General features: G+C 38.4%; 1 protein-coding gene and 2 long non-coding RNA genes across 3 annotated transcripts; 2 read left to right on the forward strand and 1 right to left on the reverse strand.

Moving 5' to 3' along the window:
- Nucleotides 1–7567: 7567 nt before the first annotated feature.
- On the reverse strand, nucleotides 7568–8259 carry LOC121767832 (norbelladine synthase-like). The gene is made up of 2 exons (XM_042164155.1): nucleotides 8049–8259; nucleotides 7568–7966 (listed from the first exon to the last, which is right to left on the reverse strand). Exons 1-2 carry the CDS (start codon nucleotides 8230–8232, stop codon nucleotides 7668–7670), a joined length of 483 nt encoding a protein of 160 aa, XP_042020089.1. The 5' UTR covers nucleotides 8233–8259; the 3' UTR covers nucleotides 7568–7667.
- A 1923-nt stretch (nucleotides 8260–10182) lies between these two features.
- Nucleotides 10183–11930, forward strand: LOC121768757. The gene is made up of 2 exons (XR_006043410.1): nucleotides 10183–11403; nucleotides 11489–11930. It is a non-coding gene; the product is annotated as an uncharacterized LOC121768757 (long non-coding RNA).
- Nucleotides 11931–18696: 6766 nt separating this feature from the next.
- Nucleotides 18697–20676, forward strand: LOC121768811. The gene is made up of 2 exons (XR_006043419.1): nucleotides 18697–20149; nucleotides 20235–20676. It is a non-coding gene; the product is annotated as an uncharacterized LOC121768811 (long non-coding RNA).
- The last annotated feature ends 6889 nt before the right edge of the window (nucleotides 20677–27565 follow it).

Here is a 27565-nt window from a genome sequence, read left to right on the forward strand (position 1 = left end):
CACTTTGCCCTCCGTCTGGTGATCTCCTCCGTCTGGAAATTTATTCCTTTTCTGCTCACTGTTCTGCTGAATTCCTTCACCAGACAATTATCTCCTCCACTTCCTAGATCTGGCGATTTTTCCACATACCTGGCTTAAAAAATGCGTTAGGCCCCGAAAATTATTGAATTCCCATAACCGATGCATGAAATTTGCCTTATCATATTCCCTTGTCCTTGATTATCCATCCGTGTGGGCGGATCTTGGATAATCAACAAATAGCTTTGAAGAGATCTAGGAAAACCAAATACTAAACACGAGATTGCCTCGATCTAATCCTATGAATTAGGATAGATCAAGAACAAAGATGAAAACCATAATTTATTGTTGGCGCATCCGCAGCGGAAGACATGGAACCCAAACGGGTCCTCAAAACGGATCTATTTAGGTGACTATGCATTCAATTCCAATTTCATGCAATAAACATAGATCTATAGATTACACATCAAATAAACACATAATCATGCAATTTGACGTGTAGATAATTATGTTACCTCTTGATCCATCATTGGATTGATGTTGTTCGCTTCACCACCCGGATATCTTTGGTTTATCGACCAAGAATCTTCCATACTATTCCCTTGCCCTTGATTACTCATCCGTGTGGGTGGATTTTGAATAACCAAATAAAAGTGATATGAGATCTAGGGAAAACCAACACAAACACGAGATTACCTCGATCTAATCCTAGGAATTAGGATAGATCAAGAACAAAGATCAAAACCCTAATTCTCCCACGTGCTAGGCACGAAATTCGAGACCAAGAGGGAGAGAGAGAGACCGCCGACTTGGCGGCTAGGGTTTAGGAGGAGTGTGTTATCTTGTGGTCTATGGTGTGCTAGGGTTTGCCCATCTCTTCACTATTTATAGACTTAGACTTATTGGGCTAGGATGGTGGTCCATGGAATGAAATATATGTTGGGCTCACCCATTAGATAAATAACTAATTAAATTAAATGACCCATGATTTAATATATTATCAATGGAATATTATTTTGTTCCACTAAAGAATAATATTGCACTCCCATCTAAATCACCAAATTACAAATAACTTGGGTCCATTTTATTTTATAATATTTTCCGCGTTTAAGATTATCTTAATCAATCAATTTAATTCTTTCGTCTGCTATATGACTTGAATTAAATTTATTCTCCAAAGAGTTTTCTAGTTTGAAACTTTATTTATTATTCGTGGAATAAATTCCAACTACGCAGATTTCTGAATAATAAATTCATTTTTCAAACACCTCTTGGGGATTTAATCATACCACACTGGGCCCGCGAATTCTATGAAATAATATTCCAATACCTTCATGCACAAGCTGACTGTACAAAGGCACGTTCGCTCGAAGCATCTTTTAGTATACAAACCCCAACAATCTCCCACTTATCCTCAAAGAATGCTTTCGAGTATACCAACCGCTTTATTGGCCTTGTGCTACACATTCACACACATTTTCTCCACTTATACTCAAAGCAGGCTTTGGCCACTGTGTACTCAAAACTATAATTCTTATAAAAGAATCTACCAACATAGTTTGCTAGAGTACATAAAAACGAAAATATACTTGCAATTTATAACCTTAATTCTTGCTAAGGAGCACGATTATTTGATCAAAATATATCTAGGCCCTTTGATCCAGTGGAATAATTTTATGTGCCTTTCTCAAGTGCACTTATACATATTCCAAAAGTAATTCTAATTTTAATAGTTAACTTGGAAATACCTTTTAATGTTATTAGAGTTTCGAAAGTTGTGCAATTCATCACTCCTTTCATTCTAGGGTGTGAGACCTTTTTAACTCTATCAAACATTACATTTAGTTCCATTTATGAATATTCTACGAGACAATACTTAGCTCCCACTTTTAAAAGTAGAAAAATACAAGTCTGAATATTCTTTAAACACTTAGAATTTAATTATTTCTTAAGAGAGGCTCCCACTATTTTAATTATCATTTTCACAACAAAATAAATAAAACAATAATTGATCCAAATTATTTTAAATGTTTTTCTTAGTGAATTTGAAGTTTCCAATTTATTTTAATTCACAAAATTCGGATTTTCTTTACGATCACATACATCAAGTTGTGTGTCGCGTCTGGCTCCTCCTCGTCATACTGCGAAATCGTCCCGCAGGCGGTGATGCGACCGTGGGGTCTAATGTTCGGTAGCACCGCATCGAGCATTTTGCCTCCTACAGTTTCGAAATATATGTCGATCCATTCGGGGAAGTACCTAAATAGTTGTGATTAATTTCATACACTTATTAGAGATAACAAAGTACGGGCCGGGGTTGTGCTCATTAGACCGAAAGAGAAATTTTGATCATAAATATATGTTTTTTGTTTATTTATGTGGCTAGCCAGGGCCATATGGGCTATATGTATATATATATATATATCTTTGGATTGGACCGGCCCGACCCGACCCAATATCTTGTTGGCCCATAATCTATATGGTCAGATCAGTTAATTATATATGTAAAAGAAATTAATTAATTTTGTCACTTTATATATATACCTCTTTATGGCTTCATTCAGGTACGATTCTTCATTGTAGTTGAATGCATCATCAAACCCCAATATGTTCTTCAAAAGGTCAACCTTGAACAAAGTAATATATATATAAATAAATTAACTCTAAAAAATATAAAGTAATTACAGCCCCAAAAAGAAAATTGCTACTTCAGTATGAAGATAATTGCTGAGGTTATTTTTATTAATATTTTTTATTAAAGATAATGCTTATTGAATATTTTAAACCTTGAATTAGAGTTGACTTTTGACTGTATGGTTATTTATGTTAATTATTACTATTATATTCCATATTCATTTAATCACCAACAAATTATGCAAATTCAAATTGAAAAAAGAAGTTGGTGAATGGATTTTTATAAATTAATTTAAAAGAATAATTAAAAGACATTATGTTGTGATCCTGCGCTTCCAACGACGTAACACCTAACTAGCTTAGCAAATTGGCCAACCAGCTAACCTACAACTCCTGATGCAGCCGATATAAAGACGAGTTCAACCTTTTTTGGAGAGCAAATCTCGTAAAATCCAACATATGCAGTGATACCAGCCATACCTTCACAAAATGATCGTCAAAATATGCACTGATAGACGCAGAAAATTTCATTTAAAGATTATTACTTAAGTCTAATACTTTTGTTAGCGATGCGTGTATGATGTGGTTATGTGTTATTATTGTTAACATTTTAAAACACGTAATTCACAATTGATTTATTCTGATTTTGCTTCCGATTAAGATTTTGAGTTTAAAATGGTTTGATATAGTTCTATAACCATAATTCAACCAATGAATTATTTAACTATAAAATTTAACTTGGTTTTGGTTGATGTCACATTTAATAGTTAAAATGAAAAATCAAATCGAATAAATAGTTTGGTTGCAAAATAGAACAAATTAATAGTTTGATAATTTACATATGAATTGTAAAGTCTGTATGCAAAAACTATATTTTGATTAAATATTATAAATTTATAGGCAAATTATCCTACAATAATATGCACTGACACAATACATACGGCAGCTAATTTGACAAACAAATTTACCAAGAATTCCAGTGTAATAGGAGAGAGGCACATCCATAGAAGGGATTTATAATAAATGTGATGTATATTAAATTCAACCCTACTTATATTTTTCTTTTGTTTCTTGAACTTTGTTTATAGTTTGACGTTTTTATATATTAAATTAAGTGAAAGATATGCTTTAAAATCCCACTAGTCACGAATAAATATATTATTTTCATACGGTTAATTTTTACCGTGAATTATCCAAGTTTATACATTCAAAATATTATTCTCGATTCTCACATAAAATGTGATTTTCACATTAATCCATGAACACAAATAAAGTGATGTAATTATGTTATGACTGTGAAAAAAAATACACTAGAACATTTAGTGTCTTCATACCTTCATAAATAACTTTATAGCGCCTAAATAAACATTTTATTAAGCCAAAACGTGTAGTTTCTTCATAGCCTCCAATAAATATAGTATAAATTCTCAATTGATCCTTGATTAACACTCTCCTTTTCATTAGCCGTTGCATATCTGTTATTCTTTCTACATCATTGGGTCGAAGACTTGAAGCACAACGACATAAGCTTGATTCTGGCAGTATTCATGGGCCGGCGGTGGGGTCGGTCGGCCCCCCTCGACCCCAATCGCCGCTCATTCCTAGATATGGTTATATGTCTTGGCCATATTAAAATACTAATTTTGTTAATAACTAATGGTTAATTAATCTCATTTTGACTTGATGAATGAGTTAAATATGGATTGACTTGATTAACATGTTAAATATGAATTGAAATATATAGGTTAGGACCAGAAGCGAAGACACTTAATTGATTATTATTGTATAGGACAAAATATGTTTTTTTAATATATGAGCCTAATTTTGGACTTTAAAATACAAGTACACTACTAATTATTAATGTATAGGATAAAATATGTTTTTTAATATACGAGCCTAATTTTAGACTTTAAAATAAAAGTACTCTACCTAATTGACAAAATCTATTAATGTATAGGACAAAATATGTTTTTTTAATATACGAGCCTAATTTTGGACTTTAAAATACAAGTACTCTACTAATTATTAATGTATAGGATAAAAATGTTTTTTTAATATAGGAGCCTAATTTTAGACTTTAAAATACAAGTACTCTATCTAATTGACAAAATTTATTAATGTATAGGAAAAAATATGTTTTTTTATTATACAAGCCTAATTTTAGACTTTAAAATACAAGTACTCTACCTAATGGACAAAATCTTTAAAGAGTGGATCAAAATATCACATGCTTTAGCACAAATAATTCCTAAAACATGCTTACTACGGAGTTAGCCAAATTACCTCGTTGATTCTCTTGAGAGTCGAAGATGGCTTGCGTAAAGATCTTGAGTACTCGACCTCGGATCTTCTGACTGGTGTCCCGGACTGTAAACTGATATTTGTGTGGGCAAATCTCACCAGAATACTAGGACTTAAATAAAGAAGACAGACAGAATTCTGCTCATGGAAGGAGAGCAAAATTTCGACTCCCTCTAGGATAAGGGGGGATGAAAATTTGACTAAAAACAATAATGAAAAAGTTGTCTTCTGTCTCCTTTATTCTCCTATTTATATTAAGTCGCATATTGGGCCCAGTCAGGGATCTAAGAAAGAATTTGGACATGGCCTCATCCAATTAGCTTTTTACTAATTAAATTGAACCCACAATTTAAAACAAGCTTATATTGGAATATTACGAGCAGCCACTACAGAAGTAATATTGCACTGCCTTTCCAAATCCAAAATTACAAGTATTCCGGGTTTCCTTTAATTTGTTTAATTCATTTCCCGCGCTTAAAATAGAAACATCCATTAATTAATTAATGTCTGCTATGGGATTAATTAATTAACATATTTTTAATCTCCAAGAGTGGACATAGCATGAAACTCTTATTTATTATTCATAGAGTAATTAAACTCCAACTAGCTAGGTTCCGAATAATAAAACCTCGTTTCGAGCTGCTCTTGTGGATGTTATCAAACGAGACTCTCCTCGCGCATGATTCAACATAATAGCAATCCTAGCACCGCTAGATAATGATCACCACTACCCAATATACCTGGATCGTTGGGTGACGAAAAACCCGCACCTTTGGTAAGTCAAAGTTGTAGATACTCAATAGCGTATGCTCAATGCCAAAGTACATTGATTAAGAAATTATTTATCAAGACCTCGTCTTTCAGTAGATAGCATAAAGACTCGTCTTGCTGTTAGATCCATTCAGTGCTATACCACACCAACGTCATCTTATTTCAATAAGGCTTAGAAATAATCGGACTGACATTGCAACCTTTCACGATAGGTAGTCTTGCCCTATCTAGGTTGTGAAATTATTATTTTTCTTTGTTCAGAACTGACCGCGTACCTTAAATTGAGCGCCGCCCACAATCGTTAGAATATGCTTCAATCATCAATTCTTGTCTCATTTCTATGGTTAATCCACTCACATAATCACACTTAGTTATTAGTCATTACCATATTCAATTCCTTACTCAAAAAATGATCTTTCACTACAATATTCCAATCAATTTTCCAAAATATATCAAATGACCATTATAAATTCTAATAAATTTATTTTATTCACTAAATAAGATATATTATTCATTTTCAACAACAATTTGACCAATTAAGATTCATGGATTAATGCACTAAGATAGTCAGTTCATACCCAAAATCATACATAGGTTCAACTCAATTTAGTTCAATGGAAAAACTTATGTTTCCGACGTCTACGGACAAGGATTGATAGATAAACTCAAAAGATAACACACCTTATTTGACAACCAAACGAGGTCGGAAAATTTTTACCTCATAACCTATCATAAGTTTCAAATAAAAGAAAAATAGGATAAAAGAGAGCCCTACCTTGATAACCATACGTTGGTTCGACTGGTTCAAAGCGTCAACACAAATTAAGTGAAACTTTCATAGATTGCAACTTCTTCTTCATCCTTTGATTACTAATCGGTTGATTCTCCAAAGTGGGGTGAATAGTAGGCTAGTAGCTATATTTGATTTTATAGCAAGAGCCACATTATTTAATTAATTATGAATAGTAAATGACAAATGGCACTATTTTGATCATGCATATTCTTTCTAGATGATTCCATGTATAATTGTCTTGATTATAGTAAAAAAAATTTTACAAACCTAAAAAAATCGTGCCTCTCGAAGAGTTTTGGCGATAAAAATATACATAGCATCTTTTATGCAAAATGTCCATTTCTCCCTTCTATTGTATACGCTATATAATTTCCGATTTAATTCTATTTTCTTGGTCAATCTTACTGACGTGATACTTGTGTAACCCCAATTCTATATAAAATAACATTCAGTGTTGTGCACAAATTATAAGAATTTCAGCCTAAATTGACAAATTTGTGTAGAAAGGAATTTTCCAACTAAACCCTGATTTGGTATGTTACAATTATGTCTTGAACTAGTCTTTTCAGCACAACTTTTTCGAAGCGGACTGCTATTTGTTCAACAATCGTTGGCCGCCAGCGGTCCGCTGGGCGGGTCGAATGCACCAGATTTTCATCTTCGAGTTTTAGCTATCTTTTTAGGCTCAAATTTGCAGATTTCTCATAAAACACGTCAAAATACCAAAATAGATCAAATATGTAATTATTGGACATGTAATGCAACATTGATACTCAAAATGGACCAAATAAAAGCCCTAAAATAGTGCAAAAACCGAGCGTATCAAAGAGTATGACTCCCATTTCATTAATATTTTCAATGCACTTTCTATTAACATTTTTTAAAATTCGTGGCGGATAAAGTGTGACTTTTTATAGCTAACGTAGGGAGCAGGATTTTCTTGTGGCAGCTTTTTCAAGATTTCATAGTTATGAGTTGATAAAATATGTAGATTCATATTGATTGTTGTTATTAAAAGCATGGAAAAAGAGAAAATGAAATACAGAGATATATAGTAGGAGGATAGAAATTTATTTTAGCAAACATGAAAGTAAAACACGCAGTCCCAAGTTAATAGTAGATCAATTGTCATTGTTGCGGCTATAGTTGATCAATTGTCATTGTTGCGGAGCAAATACTTAGCACAAAGTAGCATGAGGCCAGTGAATGGTTTAATGGAAGCGATTTCAACATTAGCTGCAGCTTCTTCTTTGAGCTCGTACTCGATAGTAGATCGAGTTATACACTGCTTCTGGTTTCCCTCCACCTCTATCACATTGAATCTCATACGATACAGCGTGAACCCTAGATCCAGAAATCCACCTTCCACAACCTCTGCCTCCTTCACACGCTTCTCGTTATCCACCACCATGAATTTCTCCTTGAACGACTTCATTCCCCCTCCCATCCCCGCTCAATTAATCAATTAAATTAATTAGGATAATTACATAAATATATAGCGGAAGTTGATTGAACTGAATGTGGATAGTACCTGGACGGAAAACGACCTCGAGAATGGTTCCGGCGCCGCCGTCCCCTTGGACGACGTCGACCTGGCTGATAAAGTCGGAGTTGGCTTCCTCCGCCACTTTGGGGAGCTGTAGAGTGCCGTAGAGCTTCCACGCTTCAGTTGCCGGTACATCAACCGTCATCTCAGCGGACATTGTTCCGTACATCTTCGATTTCCGGTTGTGGCGGATGTGATGTCTATGCACTACAAAGAGGAGTTGAGATTGAGAGGGTTATTATTTATAAAATAAGGGCGTGGTTGAATTGGTAAATAGGGGCATTCATAGTGCATTTAACGGCCCGATATAGTGTTTGATTTGTTGGTTAAATTTTCTATGTGACTCGTTTAATGGGCAAGGGCCCGTTGAATTAAGGCTGAAAATGACTGTTTTATTAACATGAAAAATTCAGTGATAATAATATGTGCAACACTATTTCAATCTTAAATTACATAGAATTTACAAATATAGCCCTCGGCCGTAGAAATATAAAAATCATCTTTATTAGCTTTTAAACATCACTTGAAAAGACTAGTTCAAGACATAATTGATATATTTTCATAGGTGAAATAATTATGCGACAAATTCAACCATCACACTAATAAAAATATGAAACATCTATGTCACTAATAATCTGGTGGATAATTTCGACCTGAGCTCGAATAGGATGGTTATGCCGGGGGCGGCGCCGCTGGGGAAGGAGCTGGAAGCGGCTATGCTGAGCCGCGTGTCGCATGCGGTTTTTGGACAGGTGAAAAGTGAAAAATAACTGATATACCTAACTTCATTTTTGTCACGACCACATCTCCCTAGTCAAAGAAAGTGTAGATATATCGCGACTAAAACTTACTGAAGCTGTCTCAACTCATCATAAGATGCTTAGATCAAAGGAAAACATTGTCTGAAATGTGTTGAGGGTACAATTCATACTGAATCAGAGTAGTTATGGAACAATTGTCTTTGCTGAAAGCAAGTTCTAAAATTTTGCGCAACGGAAGAGTACCAAGACAGATGTAATATGTATGAAGACATACTACACCAGCTATCCTTCTGCTTATTTAGTCTTCTGTCCCAACACCTCCTCGGCTTTGACAACGATCAACCTACACATTAAGGAAAACAAAATGCAGGGCTGAGTACTTGATGCACTCAGTGGGCTCATGCCGAAAACTGTTTTCTTTTAGTTGTCAGCCAAGCTGAGTGAACGCGGGGTTTTACTGAAAATCTATCCCGGTCACTAAAATCTCTTATTTCTTTCTGAAATAGACTGCAGTCATTTAAACTTCTGGTGATATGCCATATCAGCTGCGTGAATCGGGAATGTGGCCACCACGACCACTGGGCCGGCCAACCTGGCGCTAGCTCACGACCCACGAACCGGCCAACCTGGCGCTAGCTCACGGTCCCTATGTGTACACTAGTCTGAGTAGGATTTACTGACCTACTGGGACCCGAATTCGATTTACCAGATAGGCAACCACAAAATAAAACATGGCATGACAACTCATTCAAATAATCATGTTTTCACATAAATGCGCTTAAGAAAAAGAAAAAAAACCCACCTTAATTGCTTAACTCTTGCAAACGGGTGTTTCTTCATGTCCTGAGATTATGCGTCGTGCAACGACGTTCCTTTACCAAAATTTAATATACTTAAATTAGGCTTTAAGAAATTATTCATCTTGCATGAATGCATGCCTAAGCGTGTGCTCTTTACTCTAATTTCCTCTTTCTAAGATTTTAGAAATCTAGATTCTTAAATTAAATCGGTGATTTAATTTATCCGGAACTGGCCGACTGTTCGGGTATTAGAATTTCCCGCATTATCTTAAGTGTTTTAAAAAAAATACTTCTGTGACTAATAAGTCCGCTTTAATTATTTTTCGAAAACTATTTCACACGGCTTAATATTTCATTTCTTCCGTGGCTTAGGAAATTAGTCTCATTATACTCTTGAACTAATTTGAGATAAAGGCTTCAACCAAGTAAATGGTCCTAAAATATCCTCGGGCCCAGAATGTTTGTTTCCCAACTAAATTGGCCCAACCTTATTTCCTATTTACTACTGAGGCACAACTGAAATTTCTGTGGCCCAAAAGATTAAGTGGAGGGTGGAGTACCTGATTAAATTCTATGGCCCAAAAGAAAATGAAACCATGCCCAAAAGGTTTAATCTGTTGGCCCAACTCAGAGTCAAAAAAAGAAAAGTGGCCCAATTTTAAATTATACTCCCCATCCGTTGACCACCTCATCTCCCTTCTTTCTCTTCCCTTTTCTCCCCATTCACGCAAAATCCCTAATTTGGGGAGAGACCAACCCTAGCACGATTTCTCGGTTGGAAAAGAAGGCTCGATCGAAAGGAAGGAGCAGCGACGTCGGCCGAGACCGCTGTTGTCGTGCTCCCCCGTCGCGCCTTTTTTTTCACCGTCGTGCTCCCTCCGCTGCTCACGACTTGCGACGCTTTTTGCGTTCAGACTTCGCACCACCTCCCGTCGTCAAATGTGAGCAGCCAGCTTGCTGCTGTCTCTAGCCGTCATTGTTGTGGCGAGACCGTTTCCCTCTCGTCGACTCAGCGCCAGCGCCATTGGAGCAGGCAAAGGAGTGTCGCCGTCGAGATTGGCCGCGGTAGGTCGTGCAGCCGCCGTCGTACACTCGGCATGACATCAGACCACGCGGTCTCCTTCTGGCCTTCGGCGCGTGCTCCGGCTACTTGATTTCAGCTCCGTCCTCGTCGGCCAGAGCTAAGTCTTCGTTCCTCCCCTCGTTCCAGTTTCTTTGATTTTTGTTCTATTGAAAGCTCGGTTGAGGTCTAAAAGCATTCTAAATTGAGCAGAGTTTGGGTTTTGGCCAAAATCTTAGTTAGTTTCTGATGATATTGATCTAGCGTTGGTATCTGGTATTTCCATCATCGTGTAAACGATAAGCTTCTATTTCTTATGCTATATCTGAGCTAGCTGAGCAGGGGTAAGTGGAGGTTTCACTACTTCACCTTACCCTATCATGTTGTCCATTATGAAAGATGCTGGTTTAACATGCTTTAGATGCTTACATGATGCTATGAGTTCAATCTGAAATTCGAAGGGGGTTTTACCTTCGCTGCAGTGTATCTTGTTGCTCCTTGCTCTCAGCTTTGCCCCCTTTGACTGCCTCTCGCTGCCTCGGTCCCTCTCACTCTGGGGTTTCACTGATTTGTGTGATGGTTGTTACTTGCTCACTTAACCGCTGTATTGCTGAATTTCTTGCTGGTATGTGGATGAGAGTTGAAGAATATGGAGGGTTGTCTATATAGATGAGAGGGTGTACTCGTTAGCTTCAGATTTGGGCAGCTTTATTCTTATTGTAACTTGCAGCCCCTTTAACTGCATTTGGCTTTTTGTAACTGCTTGGTACCTTGTTTGTTTATAGCAGTTGTCCCTTGTGGCAGGTGTACAATGAAGGTGCAGAGGCTGCTGACTGAGGTCTGCAATATGGTTAATTGGAATTCAGCAGCTGGAGCTCTGCAGAGCTGCTGCAGTTGTGCCCTTTTCTTAGCTTGTAGCGGCTGGACGTGGGCTGGAGATGTGCAGGAGTTGCACTAAGGCAGGCTGTCCCAAATGGTGAGCCTTTCGTACTCCTCCCGGAGTGGTCCCGTTGTTCCAGGCCGATAGACTGATCGGGAGTCGCGGTGGGTGCGGTTTGGGCTCGGGAGACGAAGGCCCAAAATTAGCATTTCCAAAAAAAAAGTAATAGAATAGTGTCTTTCCCCTTTTTCTCCTGTGCATACTGTTTCCTTTGTTCTCTTTGAACATTTGTAATCTTAGACTTTGCTTGAAATAATAAATGTTGTGTTACTCAAGAAATAAACATTCTCTCATTCTTTATCAAAATTTCTAGTATATTTTTTTTTTCCATAATTTTGAGAAATTGGATCTCGGTTATTACATTCTACCCCCCTTAACAAAAATTTCGTCCCGAAATTTTATCTAGGTCGGGTAGAAAGCTCTGGATATTTTCTTTCATCCGGTCCTCAAGCTCCCACATCGCCTCCTCGCAGCCGTGGTGTTTCCATAGGACTTTCACTGTTGCCATAGTTTTATTTCTAAATTCTTTTACTTTTCTATCCAGAATTGCTTATGGCTTTTCTTCATAGCTCAAATCTGGTTCTAACCCCATTTCTTCTTGGTGTACTATGTGTTGGGGTCAAACATATATTTCCTTAACTGTGGTACATGAAACACATTGTGTACATTCGCGAAGCTTGGCGGGAGTGCTAATCTGTACGCCACGTGGCTGACTGTTTCTAGGATCTCGTAAGGTCCGATGAAACGTTGTTTTAGCTTGCCCTTAACGACGAATCTAGTTATCTCTTTCGACGGGGATACTTTCAGGAACACTTTGTCTCCTGCTTTGAGCTGTAACTTGGTTCAGCGAGCATTTGCGTAAGATTTCTGTCTATCTTGAGCCTCTTTGATTATCTCTCGGATATGTCGGACTATTTCTATCATTTCCTCTACGGAGTCTGGTCCGAGAATTCTTCTCTCACCAACTTCATTCAAGTAAAGCGGTGATCTACACTTCTTCCCATAGAGTACTTCATATGTGGCCATATTGATGGTTGTCTGGTAGCTGTTGTTGTAGGCGAACTCAATAAGTGGAAGTACTGACTCCCAGCTTACTCCACGGTCGAGCACTACGGCTATCAACATATCTTCTAATGTCTGAATCGTCCATTTGTGGATGGAATGCTGTGCTGAAATTCAGCTGAGTGCCTAACTCTCGCTGTAGGCTTATCCAAAATCTAGAAGTAAATTTTGAATCTTGATTTGAAGTGATCGTTACGGGTATACCATGTAAGCGTGTGATCTATCGCGCACAGATCTGAGCCAACCTGTCAGATCCATATGTGATTCGGATTGGTATAAGATTAGTACTCTTGGTGAGATGATCTATAATCACCCAGATGGCAGCATTTCCTCGCTGGGATTTTGGCAATCCTGTCGCAAATTCCATCGCTATATGCTCCCATTTCCATTCTGGAATCTCGAGAGGTTGCAACTTCCCATAGGGTCGTTGATGTAAAGCCTTCACTTGCTGGCAAGCCAGGCATCTTTCTACAAACGAAGCTATGCTTCTCTTCGTGTCATCCCACCAAGATTGCTTCTTTAAGTCCTGATACATCTTCGTACTTTCGGGATGGGCAGTGTAGGGCGTCTCATGAGCCTCACTCATAATCTCATTCATAAGTGCCTCATCGTTGGGTACGCATAGTCTTCCTTCGAAAGTGTGAGCATTATCCGCCTCTTCGCGGTAATTATCTCCTGTTCCGGTCCTCACCCTGAGACGAACCTTTTCTAGGGCCTCATCGCGTCTCTGGGCGTCGATGATTTGGCTCTTAAATCTGGTTCTATGACCAAGGTGGAAATTCAGCTGTCCACTGTCTCCGGGGCTCTTACTATTTCCAGTCGCATCTTGGCGAATCCCAGGATAAACTCTTCCCCCCGTGTGAGGGAAGTAGCCACTGGAGGTGCAGTCTTTCTGCTTAAGGCATCGGCTACCACATTGGCCTTGCCTGGGTGATAATTAATACCACAGTCGTAGTCCTTGTCTAATTCTAGCCATCTGCGTTGTCTCATATTCGGATCCTTCTGTTCATAGAAGTATTTGAGATTTTTATGATCTGTGAAGATCTCACATCGAACTCCCTAGAGGTGATGTCTCCAAATCTTCAAAGCGTGTACCACTGCTGCTAATTCTAAGTCGTGCGTCAGGTAGTTCGACCCGTGCGGCCTCAACTGGCGTGACGCATATGCGATCACCTTGCCCCTCTGCATCAGCACACACCCGAGTCCGACCTTCGATGCATCTGTATACACCACATAGTCGACTCCCGCTTCTGGCACGGCTAGAACTGGCGCTGTGGTCAACTTTTCCTTAGGCAACTAGAAGCTTGCTTTGCATTATGGGGTCCAATTGACTTTAACTCCTTTCTTGAGCTGTTGAGTCATCGGCCTCGCTATTTTAGAAAATCTCTCAATGAACCTTTGGTAGTATCCTGCCAGTCCTAGGAAACTCCGAATTTCATTGGGCGTTGCTGGTGACTGCCAACGTTGCACGGCTTCAACTTCAGCAGGGTCCACTCGGATCCCTTCTGCTGTCACTATGTGTCCAAGGAAGTTCACTTCGCTAAGCCATAACTCACACTTGCTGAACTTAGCATAGAGTTTCTCGGCTCTTAACGTTTCTAACGTGGCCCTTAAATGTTCCTCGTGTTCCTTCTCGTTCTTCAAGAAGACTCTAGCTCCTTGCAGCTGATCGAAAAGATCGTCGATTCTCGGTAGAAGATACTTGTTCATGAGTGCTAACTTGTTCATCTCTCAACGTTTTATCCGTCTTCGTGAAGAATTTTGGTGTACCACATGGTCACACACTGAGTCTAATAAAACACGGATCTATTAGTTATTGTATCTAGATCTTAAGTTCTGCTGTTCCTTAAGCGCCATTCTATCTGGTGACTGAGATAATATGACTGATTCAAGTCATCCATTAGACATTTCATTTCGTCTGGTTGTTGAAGCCATTCCTCGTTTTAGATTTCATCGTCAAATACTAAGTTCTCAAATGCTTGTATCGATCGTAATCGTAGTCATTGAGCTAGCCTAATGACCTCGTAACCTCTCGCTTAGTTGAGATAGTCCACCTTCGTCGTTTTCAAGATGCTTTTGTGTTTACCGCGATTCTTTGTCATGATTTAGTATAGACTTTATTCTACTCGCGTTAAACCTTGAATACTGGGTCTGTGCATGTGGAGGTGTTGGCTTCTTTCTCCCAACGCTACTGTCTCCATGCTCTTTTGGTTCGACTGAGCGATTCGTGGTGAAATAATCTAGCATGACCTCCAAAGTGATCTAGATCTCGTGTCTAGATTAACACAAAACTCTATCGACAGCTCCTTTCTGAGCCGCTTAATTTGGGACGTGGCATATCGTAGAATACTTCATCGCGTATCATTGCCAACGTTTGCCCTTGCTCTGCATTATAGGGATCTAAATGGATTCTTCTGCGATAACTCTTTAAAGAAGAATTTCGATTCTTCATTTCATAGCAGGGATGGTGAGGGTAGCGATGCTATCACCCGTTCCTCTTTCCCGAATGTCTCTCCATCTTTAGCTTTTCCTAGCCACCTCTCAGACGAATCCCTCTTGCTGATGGGATTTGCTTCGTCAAACATAAGCTACGAAAGTACTTGCATCTTCTCCATGGCTTTCATTACATACCCATGATTGAGCCTTTGTTCTGGTGGCTTACTTATCCTACTCGGAATAAGCATTTCGACCGATCAACGATTATATACATATGTATAGGTCTTTTACGTCATCGAACGTCATTTAAACCTTGTATATTCCTTGACGTCTCTCTTCTCAAGGCTAGTTACTTCTCCACATAACATAATATTCGATCTTCTACCACCTTGTTACAAGCGGTACGTAAACGTGAAATATTTAACGCTTTGTGTCGTCGATTATGCGACGCTTCTGGTTGGTGCATCATTTTCTGCACGTGTCTCTATAAAGACGTTTTTATCATGCGTATCTGAAAGGGATTAAGACTGTGTCTTTTCCGCTAGCCTTGTGTCACAAACTCGATGATTAATCTAATAGTCTTAACTTTGATAGGAACTGACATCATACAGAAGAAGTATGACTGAAAATTTGGAGGGCTCCAGAATGCCCGATTGGACAAGAATAACATCCCTTGTTCAACTCATGAATTTTCGTCGATAATCGACCTTGAAGGCAAGTACTGAGTTCAATGGAGCTTATCTTGTCCATTCGAAGAACTACGTGGCTCAACTGGTTTCAAACGAACTCATAGAGGTTGAGGCTCACCCTTGATGGGAGCTAGAAATGATCATGAGATAGGTCATGAAAACAGGATGGAACTGAATTAACTGTAATTTCCATAGTGAGCTGCCAAATAGGACAGTACTGTTGTCCAATTAACTGAAAGGATCTGAGCATCGAGGATAGTGGTTCAAACATGTCACCGCCTAAAATGATCAACCGCGAAAAATTTATAAACGTAGGCGATTGCAATGAAGGAACATTGGTCATGCTTGAAAGGCATCTTGATATGGAATAACAAAATCACATCAATGGTTTCATACGTTCATTAAGGCAATACACTGAAATGAACTATTCAGAAAAAACAGCTAGGCCAAGCTCGTTAGGGAAAAGTACAATATGCTTGCCTTAACTTCAAACTGCAGAAAAATATGAGACTAGGAATAATGCATGTATTGGAACTGAGATGGAATAATTTCACCTATGTAGGAAAAATATTGCTACAACACAGTTTCAAAACAGGGAGGTGAACAAGAGTGCCAACACAATATGAAATGCGCTGAGAAAATATTTAAAAGGTGCGACCATTCTGGGGGTCGGAACTGTAAGCATCATAAGAATGAAATTTCATTGCACGAGTCCAAGAAATCGGGATATGGATCCCCTATATTGTGGCTCAAAAGGGACAATCAACAAATAACGATGCTTGAAACATAGAAGTATCCCAAATTTGGGAACTGAAACTGGGTCACCGCTTTCGTGAAAGAATGAAAGTGGCGTACTACTTGTAAAACGTGAGTCAATCAGAAGTCTCCATAGACGATGTCTGAAAAATAAGCTTATTCTGAAGGTAATAGATAAAAGAAACTTTAGAATTTATGACCGGAGCTTACACAGCCAAACTTTACTCTTTATGAACAATGAGTCAAAGGACTGCAGTCCATAAACTGGAAATGAGTCAAATCTCGCATAGGAAAAAGAATACTGACATGTTACTTGCGAGTCAAGCTAAAGTTTGAATAGACGGGGGTACCGTCCTGTGGGAGGACTCTTAAAAGGAATTTCATTGGGAATCCAAGTAAGTACTATTGATTATAATCATTGGTTCTAGTTATGTGACACTTCTTTGTTTGTTCTTGTGGAGCTCTGACGTGAATAACGCGTTCTAGGAAACCATACATTCCAAGATGGGGTTTCTCGTGCTGTTTAACTGATATCCGCAACTGGAGGTCATACTTTCATATCGTTCTCGATAACTTATAACGCTGGTTCTTTATAAAACATTGCATTCTCCATCATGCTTCATAGCACGCTATAAGTATCGTTTCTGGGTCACGTAGCCACTTGGGCCGGTTACGCCAGATTAGATCACTTTACTAGATCGCGGGTACGATCTCTTTTCGTGTAGGGATGCATCTCCCGAACAGGCTCGAAAGTACACTATTTTCGTTATGACTTGGTCTTTATAAGGACATTGGGAACTTCTTGGTTCCTCGTCTAGTATACATATATGTATGTATACTATCTGTGTGCTCAAAGGAATGGACTTCCTTTAATTGCTTGTCTATAGGCAGTACAATAGTACTTTCTGGTTCGTCTTTTCTTTCTAATAATTCCTTGGAATTAGAAGCTTACCCAAACTGATTGGTTTTAGTTGGTCTCATCGCCTTGGAAGGCGGTAACGAATTCTCTTTCTAATGGCGCTTGGTCGCCTATGTTTCACCTATGGTACTTTTCTAAAGCACTCTAGGTTCGCATACATAGTCCACATGACATTTACATTTATGTCAAGCTCTTTGAATATAAAGCACAGATACATTAAGCATATCTCATGCAAAGTATCAGCTATCACGTTGCCTCTTGCAACATTTCGAATAAACTTTTTCGTTCCCACTTAGGGCTGTGAAAATTCTTTTCTTTTCTTTTTTTTTTGAAAATCCCATGAAATTCATTTTCATTCTTAAATGGAAAAATATTTTTCTTTCTTTAAAAATTTTCTTTTCTGGACGAGCGGGCGTCGACCCCTGTTTCTGCTGCAGTTGATCGTGTCGAGCTGAGGTGTTGGGATCTTGTACTTAACATTCTGTTCATCTTCTAGCCTAGTACTATCTTTTCTGGACTGAGGCTTAGAAGGAAGGTTCTTGGGTCAGAGCGAAAGAAAGGTGCTCTGATACCACTCTGTCACGACCACATCTCCCTAGTCAAAGAAAGTGTAGATATATCGCGACTAAAACTTACTGAAGCTGTCTCAACTCATCATAAGATGCTTATATCAAAGGAAAACATTGTCTGAAATGTGTTGAGGGTACAATTCATACTGAATCAGAGTAGTTATGGAACAATTGTCTTTGCTGAAATCAAGTTCTAAAATTTTGCGCAACGGAAGAGTACCAAGACAGATGTAATATGTATGAAGACATACTACACCAGCTATCCTTCTACTTATTTAATCTTCTATCCCAACACCTCCTCGGCTTTGACAACGATCAACCTACACATTAAGGAAAACAAAATGCAGGGCTGAGTACTTGATGCACTCAGTGGGCTCATGCCGAAAACTGTTTTCTTTTAGTTGTCAGCCAAGCTGAGTGAACGCGGGGTTTTACTGAAAATCTATCCTGGTCACTAAAATCTCTTATTTCTTTACTGTAATTTCCTCTTTGTAAGATTTTAGAAATCTAGATTCTTAAATTAAATCGGTGATTTAATTTATCCGGAACTGGCCGACTGTTCGGGTATTAGAATTTCCCGCATTATCTTAAGTGTTTTAAAAAAAATACTTCTGTGACTAATAAGTCCGCTTTAATTATTTTTCAAAAACTATTTCACACGGTTTAATATTTCTTTTCTTCCGTGGCTTAGGAATTAGTCTCATTATACTCTTGAACTAATTTGAGATAAAGGCTTCAACCAAATAAATGGTCCTAAAATATCCTCGGGCCCAGAATGTTTGTTTCCCAACTAAACTGGCCCAACCTTATTTCCTATTTACTACTGAGGCACAACTGAAATTTCTGTGGCCCAAAAGATTAAGTGGAGGGTGGAGTACCTGATTAAATTCTATGGCCCAAAAGAAAATGAAACCAGGCCCAAAAGGTTTAATCTGTTGGCCCAACTCAAAGTCAAAAAAAGAAAAGTGGCCCAATTTAAATTATACTCCCCATCCGTTGACCACCTCATCTCCCTTCTTTTTCTTCCCTTTTCTCCCCATTCACGCAAAATCCCTAATTTGGGGAGAGACCAACCCTAGCACGATTTCTCGGTTGGGAAAGAAGGCTCGATCTAAAGGAAGGAGCAGCGACGTCGGCCGAGACCGTTGTTGTCGCGCTCCCCCGTCGCGCCTTTTCTTCACCGTCGCGCTCCCTCCGCTGCTCACGACTTGCGACGCTTTTCGCGTTCAGACGTCGCACCACCTCCCGTCGTCAAATGTGAGCAGCCAGCTTGCTGCTGTCTCTAGCCGTCATTGTTGTGGCGAGACCGTCTCCCTCTCATCGACTCAGCGCCAGCGCCATCGGAGCAGGCAAAGGAGTGTCGCCGTCGAGATTGGCCGCGGTCGGTCGTGCAGCCGCCGTCGTACACTTGGCATGACATCAGACCACGCTGTCTCCTTCTGGCCTTCGGCGCGTGCTCCGGCTACCTGATTTCAGCTCCGTCCTCGTCGGCCAGAGCTAAGTCTTCGTTCCTCCCCTCGTTCCAGTTTCTTTGATTTTTGTTCTATTGAAAGCTCGGTTGAGGTCTAAAAGCATTCTAAATTGAGCAGAGTTTGGGTTTTGGCCAAAATCTTAGTTAGTTTCTGATGATATTGATCTAGCGTTGGTATCTGGTATTTCCATCATCGTGTAAACGATAAGCTTCTATTTCTTATACTATATCTGAGCTAGCTGAAAGGGGTAAGTGGAGGTTTCACTACTTCACCTTACCCTATCATGTTGTCCATTATGAAAGATGTTGGTTTAACATGCTTTAGATGCTTACATGATGCTATGAGTTCAATCTGAAATTCGAAGGGGGTTTTACCTTCGCTGCAGTGTATCTTGTTGCTCCTTGCTCTCAGCTTTGCCCCCTTTGACTGCCTCTCGCTGCCTCGGTCCCTCTCACTCTGGGGTTTCACTGATTTGTGTGATGGTTGTTACTTGCTCACTTAACCGCTGTATTGCTGAATTTCTTGCTGGTATGTGGATGAGAGTTGAAGAATATGGAGGGTTGTCTATATAGATGAGAGGGTGTACTCGTTAGCTTCAGATTTGGGCAGCTTTATTCTTATTGTAACTTGCAGCCCCTTTAACTGCATTTGGCTTTTTGTAACTGCTTGGTACCTTGTTTGTTTGTAGCAGTTGTCCCTTGTGGCAGGTGTACAATGAAGGTGCAGAGGCTGCTGACTGAGGTCTGCAATATGGTTAATTGGAATTCAGCAGCTGGAGCTCTGCAGAGCTGCTGCAGTTGTGCCTTTTTCTTAGCTTGTAGCGGCTGGACGTTGGCTGGAGATGTGCAGGAGTTGCACTACGGCAGGCTGTCCCAAATGGTGAGCCTTTCGTACTCCTCCCGGAGTGGTCCCGTTGTTCCAGGCCGATAGGCTGATCGGGAGCCGCGGTGGGTGCGGTTTGGGCTCGGGAGACGAAGGCCCAAAATTAGCATTTCAAAAAAAAAAGTAATAGAATAGTGTCTTTCCTCTTTTTCTCCTGTGCATACTGTTTCCTTTGTTCTCTTTGAACATTTGTAATCTTAGACTTTGCTTGAAATAATAAATGTTGTGTTACTCAAGAAATAAACATTCTCTCATTCTTTATCAAAATTTCTAGTATATTTTTTTTTTCCATAATTTTGAGAAATTGGATCTCGGTTATTACATTTCATGTCCTTCAAATGATCATTTAATACCAGAAACACTAAATTCAATTTAATTACTCCCTATATTTGTGTTGAGATTATAAGAATTGTACTACTAATTGATTTACTTTGTTTTACTCTAAATTCAGTGTTAGGAAAATTAGTCGGGTAGGTGGAGGAATGCGAAGTTAGGTCGGATTAATTTGTCATTACTCCTCATTGATGTGATGTATATATATCTAATCGATTCGAATCTTTATCATGGTACCACTTGCATCTAATACTTTGACAATTTTGAATTATAATATAACTAAATTAACTTACGAAAAAATATAGTATGGACAAACAGGCTAGGAAATTTATGTTTATTAGTCAGCCCATGAATTTATTATTTATGTCCAATATCATGAATTCCTTGTGGTCTACCTAACCCACCTAGAATAATGGACAAACGGGCTAGGAAATTTATGTTTATTAGTCGGCCCATGAATTTATTATTTTTGTCCAAACGCGTAGTCTATCTAACACACCTAGAATAAAAAAGGATATAAATTATGATAATATTATTATTATTATCATACATGGCTAAGTACATAACTTCTTGTACAAATTTTTAACATGCATGTTACGTGGTAGCAACTGCAGATATTGGCAGCCATTCTATAATTAATTAAACAATTTATTGAAATTATCAGACTAAGATGGGAGCATCACTATAAAAAAAAGGTTAAATAAAATGAAATCAAATTAAGTATGCCATTCTATTGTTCAATAAATAAATGTTGAATTTGTTGAAAATTCGGTGCAATATCTCTCTCTACGAACTATGCATTTAGTTATATATGCAATACATCAATAGGGAGTAATGACAAGTTAATCCGACTTAACTTCACATTCCTCCACCTACCCAACTAATTTTCCTAACACTGAATTTAGAGTAAAATAAAGTAAATCAATTAGTAGTATAATTCTTATAATCTCTACACAAATATAGAGACTAACTAAATTGAATTTAGTGTTTCCGGTATTAAATGATCATTTAAAGGACATGAAAAATGAAGTGAGGAATATAAGTTATTTTTCACTTTTCACCTGTCCAAAACCGTCTGCGACTTCCAGCTTCTTCCCCAGCGGCACCGCCCCAGACAGAACCATCCTAATCGAGCTCAGGTCGAAGTTATCCACCAACGGAATTATTTTTGACATAGATGTTTCATATTTTTATTAGTGTGATGGTAGAACGTGTCGCAGAATTATTTCACCTACTGACATAGATCAATTGTTGTAACACCCCATATTTTGTATTTACATTCACATACATACATATATTTATTATAGGGATGGGGTCCTCTTCTATTGCTTATAGCATCATAATCCAAAATCAAGACCAAATCTCCACCCTTAGATTTTAAAATGAGTGGATGAGATTAAATCTTACGATTCTCAATAAATAGTAGACAAAATATCAACACAGTTTTATTGAGATTTCACATGTATTATATTGAAATTTTACATGCAATATATTGATATTTTATATGCATTATATTGAGATTTTTTTATGTATTTGTTGATAAAAAATATGCTTATCAACATATACGAAAACTGAAACAAAAATCATCAAATTTCATCATCCGAACGTCGTCGGAACATATGCAAGTGAGATCTTGCAACGCCCCACTCTCTGAACCCTAATTTTCGAACCATAAAATTTTTGCATTAAATGCTTTTAATGCCGTGAAGTATGTGGATTAAATGATGAGTGAATTAATTGCATGAATTCTTTGTGACCTAATTGCGATTTGGAGTTGAGATTTGGTTTGAATAGTCAAATCCGTTGAGTATATGACCTGGCAGTTGAATAGTCAATACTATTGAAGAAATGACGTGGCCGTTGTATGGTCAATATCGTTGAATATGTGACGTGACCGTGTGAATTATGATGCGGGGTGAAATATATTGTGGTGAATTATTTCCTAAGGGCGAGTGAGATTAAATTCGTTCATCAATAAATATATACATATTTTTCTTGGAATTTTCGACCACTATGATTTATGGGAAAGGAATTCTATTTTCTTGGATTTAATTATTTGCTTGGGATATTCATCCAAATTAAATCCAAAGTCCGATTATTCTCCATTTCCTCCATGAAACTTTTGACCCCTATGCTTATACTATGGAGATTTCGAAAATCTCCTATTTATGGGAGAAGGAATTATTTTATTATATTATTTGATCCCTTATTTATTCCCTTGCATGAATAAATATAAATATCCTAGCAAATCTTACCATATCTAAGGAGATCTTGCCATATCCTATTTAAATTAGGATTTGAATTTAATTCCTTGTGGGAGAGGAACAAAAATCGCCTACTTCCCTATTTTAATAGTGGAAATTTTTATTTTTATTCTGCTCCGTGATATTTTATTCTACTTTGTGATATTCCAAGTAAATTCCAAGTTAATTCATATGCTGATTAAACAACGTAGAATTCGAAAACCCTTATTTCTCTACCAGAATTAACGTCACTTTCTCTCTCCCCTATCTTCCCAATCTTTTATTTAATTAATTATGGAATATATGTCTTGCACTCTATAAATAAGAGAGAAAACCTAACCCTAACCCCCACTAACTACACGCCCTACTTCTCTCCCTCACTCCACTCTCCACTCTCCCTCTCACTCTCAATTTTTTTCTTCTACTTTCCTCCACGAATTCTTCATCTTTGCAAAGAATTGAAGTTGAAACTCAAGAATTGTTGAACGAATCAAGGCTAATACATTGTTTCATCCGTTCGTTTCTATCAAGAGAAAAGGTATATTTTTGATCCTATTCTTTTTTCGTCTAACCGATTAATTGGTGTTCTTGACCCTCACATATAGATCGAGCGAAAAGGGGAAACAATTGGTGAATTAGAAGTGTTGTGCGTGTGTGTGTGCCGCGCGTGTGTGCGTGTGTGTGCGTGTGATATGTGTTGTGTGAAGAACACTCATGCGTGACCATGTTTTGATGATAGATCTGGTGTTGTAGTATGAATAAATTGATATGAAGAGCATGTCTTGACTGTGATTATTAATATAAAACAAATCAATGGGAAAAGGGAAACGTTTGGGGACATGCATGATTTTGAGTCGTTAATCGAGACTGATTTGTGATACATACTCCCTCCGTCCCGCACTACTCGCAAGTTACTTGCACTCTTTCCATTTTTAGTAAAAAATTTCACCTACAGCCGTCATTTTTGACTTTCCTATACACTCATTCCTTAATCTCCGAGCCGAAAAGGAAATGAGCGAGTAGCCCGGGACGGAGGGAGTATTATTTAATGGTGATAACTCGCGCTCAAAGCGTGATAGCAAAGGGAAGAAAGTACTTGAGATCTAAGAAGTCGAGGTGGGCTTTCTTTTAAAATAAGGACAACGTCCTAAATCTTTATCGTTGAGAATGAAATCTGTGTTTATCATGCCGTGATTTGTTTTGTCGTGCCTATCTGTTGTGGCCTTGCCACTATTATTAAATCGAATTCGGATCCTCGTAAGGCAGCAAACCCTACTTGGATTAGTGTACACCAATGTTAGACCGTGTGTCAGCGTACGGGTTGGCCGGTCTAGTGACCTGGTTTGCGGCCGCATTCCTTGTCATGTAGAATGAGCTCCACAGTGGCTGCATACTAATTTGCTCTTGTCTTCTTCCTTTCGGTAGCTAGGATTTCTCGGTGGTTGGTGGTGTTGTGATGTGGGTGCTCGATTTCTGTCGAATACGGTGAGGCCTACTCTGATTCCAGATTCCTTGGTTTCTGGGTTGAGTAACTTCTCGTTGACAGACTCTCGTCTGACCAGTCCGTATGCCTTCCTTGCTGTCGGAATTGGATCCATATTTAGGATCTCTCTCTTGATTTTGTCGTATTTGTGGTCATCTAATGCCCATACGAACTGGTACAATCTGTGCCTCTATGTGTTCTGGTTGTATTTTTGCTGGACGGAGTGTCCATCGGGTTTGGATCCCTGGTGTCGATTGAAATCCAGAGATCTTTAAGTTTTTGGCATAGACTCTCCAGTGATAAGTCTTCTTGTTTGATGTTGTATGCTTGTCTGTGCAGGTCTGAAACTAGAATTGGTCGGCGCCGCTTCCATACGTTGTGGCCATACTATCCCACAAGTCGTAGGCCGTTTCGTATTGGGAGACCTCATTGACGAGGCTGGCGTCGATGTTGTTTATGATCCAGTTGAAGCAGCAATCATCACGCTGTTGCCATCGGTTGTAGTTTGGTTCTGTTGGTGGTGGAGAATCTGTAACTCCAGTTATGTCAGATGCCAGACATTTCCCACGGATCCCCCTTCTCATCAGTTTCGCCCATAAGGGATAGTTATCCCCGTTGAGTTTTTCTGCCAGGCGCACCTCGCCTAGTGATTCAACAGATGAAGGCTGATGGTTTAGGTTTTTCTGAGACATACTCAGTCTCATGAATTCAGCGAATTGTTCGGTTGAAAGGGTTAAGGGTTACGGGTTGGTTACTCAGTCTCTGGATCGTTAAAAAATATCAACTGATGACAAAATAGTAGTAATAGAAAATGTCAACACAATATCAACACAGCATCAACCGTTGAGACTATGTTGACATTTTCTGTTGCTACTATTTTTTCATCTATTGACATTTTCTAACGGTCCAGATCACCATTTAGGGTTTTTACAATATTTAAAGTTTGTATTTGATTACATTTCTAAGCTTATAGCCCCATCGTTTGAGACATTAATTAATGATATAGAGAGAGATTGAAAGGGCCATGTCGTCTTATAAATAAGTTTATAGCACCCGTGTGACACATTAATTAATTAGAGAGAGTGAGATTGAAAGGGCCATGTCGTCGTGTTCGCTGTCATGCGTGTCGCCTGTTGTGGCCAAAGCCCATGAGAAAATACACAACTCATGTTCTTACTTTCATTATAGAGTATTATTTCCTCAGCCCATAAAAATGAGTTAAGTTGGATTGTCCCACACATGTACTTCCGTGCAATAGTTATATTTGTGGCGATCCTATTACATGAATAGCCTCAGGGACACCTGTTACAATTTTCACAAGTCCTTGCTAATTAATGGTAAGAAAAGTGGTTTGAATATGGGGGTTGTTCTTATTTTATTGGAGGAGGCTCAAAATCTCGTGCTAAAGAGCGTGGAGCTCCGAGTCACTTTAAGGCATAATATTGTTTAATTCGATGCAAAGCGAACAACCTTACCAAAGCTTCACATGCCGCGAATCCTCTTGAAAGAGAGGGGAGCCTTCGAACGCGGACGCCGCGAGCAAACATATTAATGATGAAGAAGTTTGTTCCTAATTGTTCCAGGGCAACTAGAAAAGAGATTCTTTAACCAGAAAGAATTCGGTACAGATGTAGGATACCTATCCAGAAGTTTTCGAATTTCGTGTAATAAGCTTTTCATGTTTAGCAACCCCAGTTAAAAAATAATCGCAAAAATCCCAACATTTAACTACCCAACCACTTCGTTTCTTTTTGTCCAAGTCACTTCTTTTTTGAGAAGCTACAAATTAATCTAGTTACTAATCTATTTCGAAGGTGACTTATTTTTTTTGTCCCAATTAAGATTACTCTTACTAAAAATAGAAACATTTTTATCTTTACTTTATTTACTATTGTACTCCCTCCGTCCTTCTATAGCTGAGTCGTATTCCTTTTTGGGTTGTCAAATTGTAGCTGAGTCGTTTCCTTTTTTGGCAAAAAAGCGACAACTTTTCTTCTCTCTTACTTTACTCTCTCTTACTCTATTCTCTTTTCATCTCTCTACCCCTTTCCTTTTCTACTTTATTATTCATTTACTTACCTCACCTAACACAACTTTTCTTAAATCCCGTGCCGAAAATAAATGTCTCTACTACAGAGGAACGGAGGGAGTATTTTACTCTCTCCCCAATTAATAAACAAAATAAAGCTGCATAAACCTGTACTGCTCAATAAAGAGGTCATATTTCTTGAAACGGAGGAAATATAAACTAATTCAGTTTTTGCAAAACCCCAACGACGATGGTCGAAGGTAAGAATCATAAACATAAAAGCGCAATAATTCTCTTGTTTCTCCTTCATTTTTGGTCAAAGGTAAGAATCATAAACATAAAAGCGCAATATAATTAAGTGAAATTTGATGCATGCATGACAATACTATATGCTACCATACATGCAGGCAACAACTTAAGTAGTGAAGAGTTAATAAGCCATGCTAGATCAATAATTGGTGCATGCGACATCTTAAGTAAAATGCTGAGGTGGCGGTGTGACGTGGTGGGAGTGACGTGGAAAGGGTGTGAACACGTGATAAGTAGAGGTGACGTGGAGAAGACGTGGAAAAGACGTGCGAGATGCATGACGAGCAAAGTATAAAAGAGAGAAGTCACAGCCATTTCATGTCTTGTTGAATGATGAGTGTTGTTGTGCTTAGATCGTGGATCTAGAGCTTTTATCTTACTTTCTTACGCATTATTGTTGTAATCGTTCCGACTGAACTTCGATCAATACATTTCTCTTATTCGATCATTATTGTGTTGCTTATTGCATGTGAATTCGCTGAAGTATTGGTGGATTTGTGTGTTACGAGCTAAGATAGGGAAATCACGTGGTAAAGTCGTAACAAAATTCCCAAAAACATTCAAAATAATTGTGTTTAACTCAAGTAGTGAATAACAATAAATGTAGATTTCTTAGTTGTTGTTTTACAATTTTGTACACGATAAAAGTAGGCTGTGGGCTCAGAAATTCCTAATAAATACGAGGCCAGGGTGTTTCGTATATGAAAATGGTCTAACAACAAATTTTCAAATAGCCGTCTTCTGTTCCTAGAAGAAAAA

The sequence above is a fragment of the Salvia splendens genome, chromosome 15 (assembly GCF_004379255.2).
Source record: "Salvia splendens isolate huo1 chromosome 15, SspV2, whole genome shotgun sequence".
Lineage (NCBI taxonomy): Eukaryota > Viridiplantae > Streptophyta > Magnoliopsida > Lamiales > Lamiaceae > Salvia > Salvia splendens.

Bases quoted from the DNA above. Each gene is read 5' to 3' on its own strand.
- LOC121767832 (XM_042164155.1), bottom strand. From the start codon at position 8,232: ATGTACGGAACAATGTCCGCTGAGATGACGGTTGATGTACCGGCAACT. The intron at 7,967-8,048 runs GTACTATCCACA...TTAATTGAGCGG, and splicing joins CGAGGTCGTTTTCCGTCCAG to GGATGGGAGGGGGAATGAAG.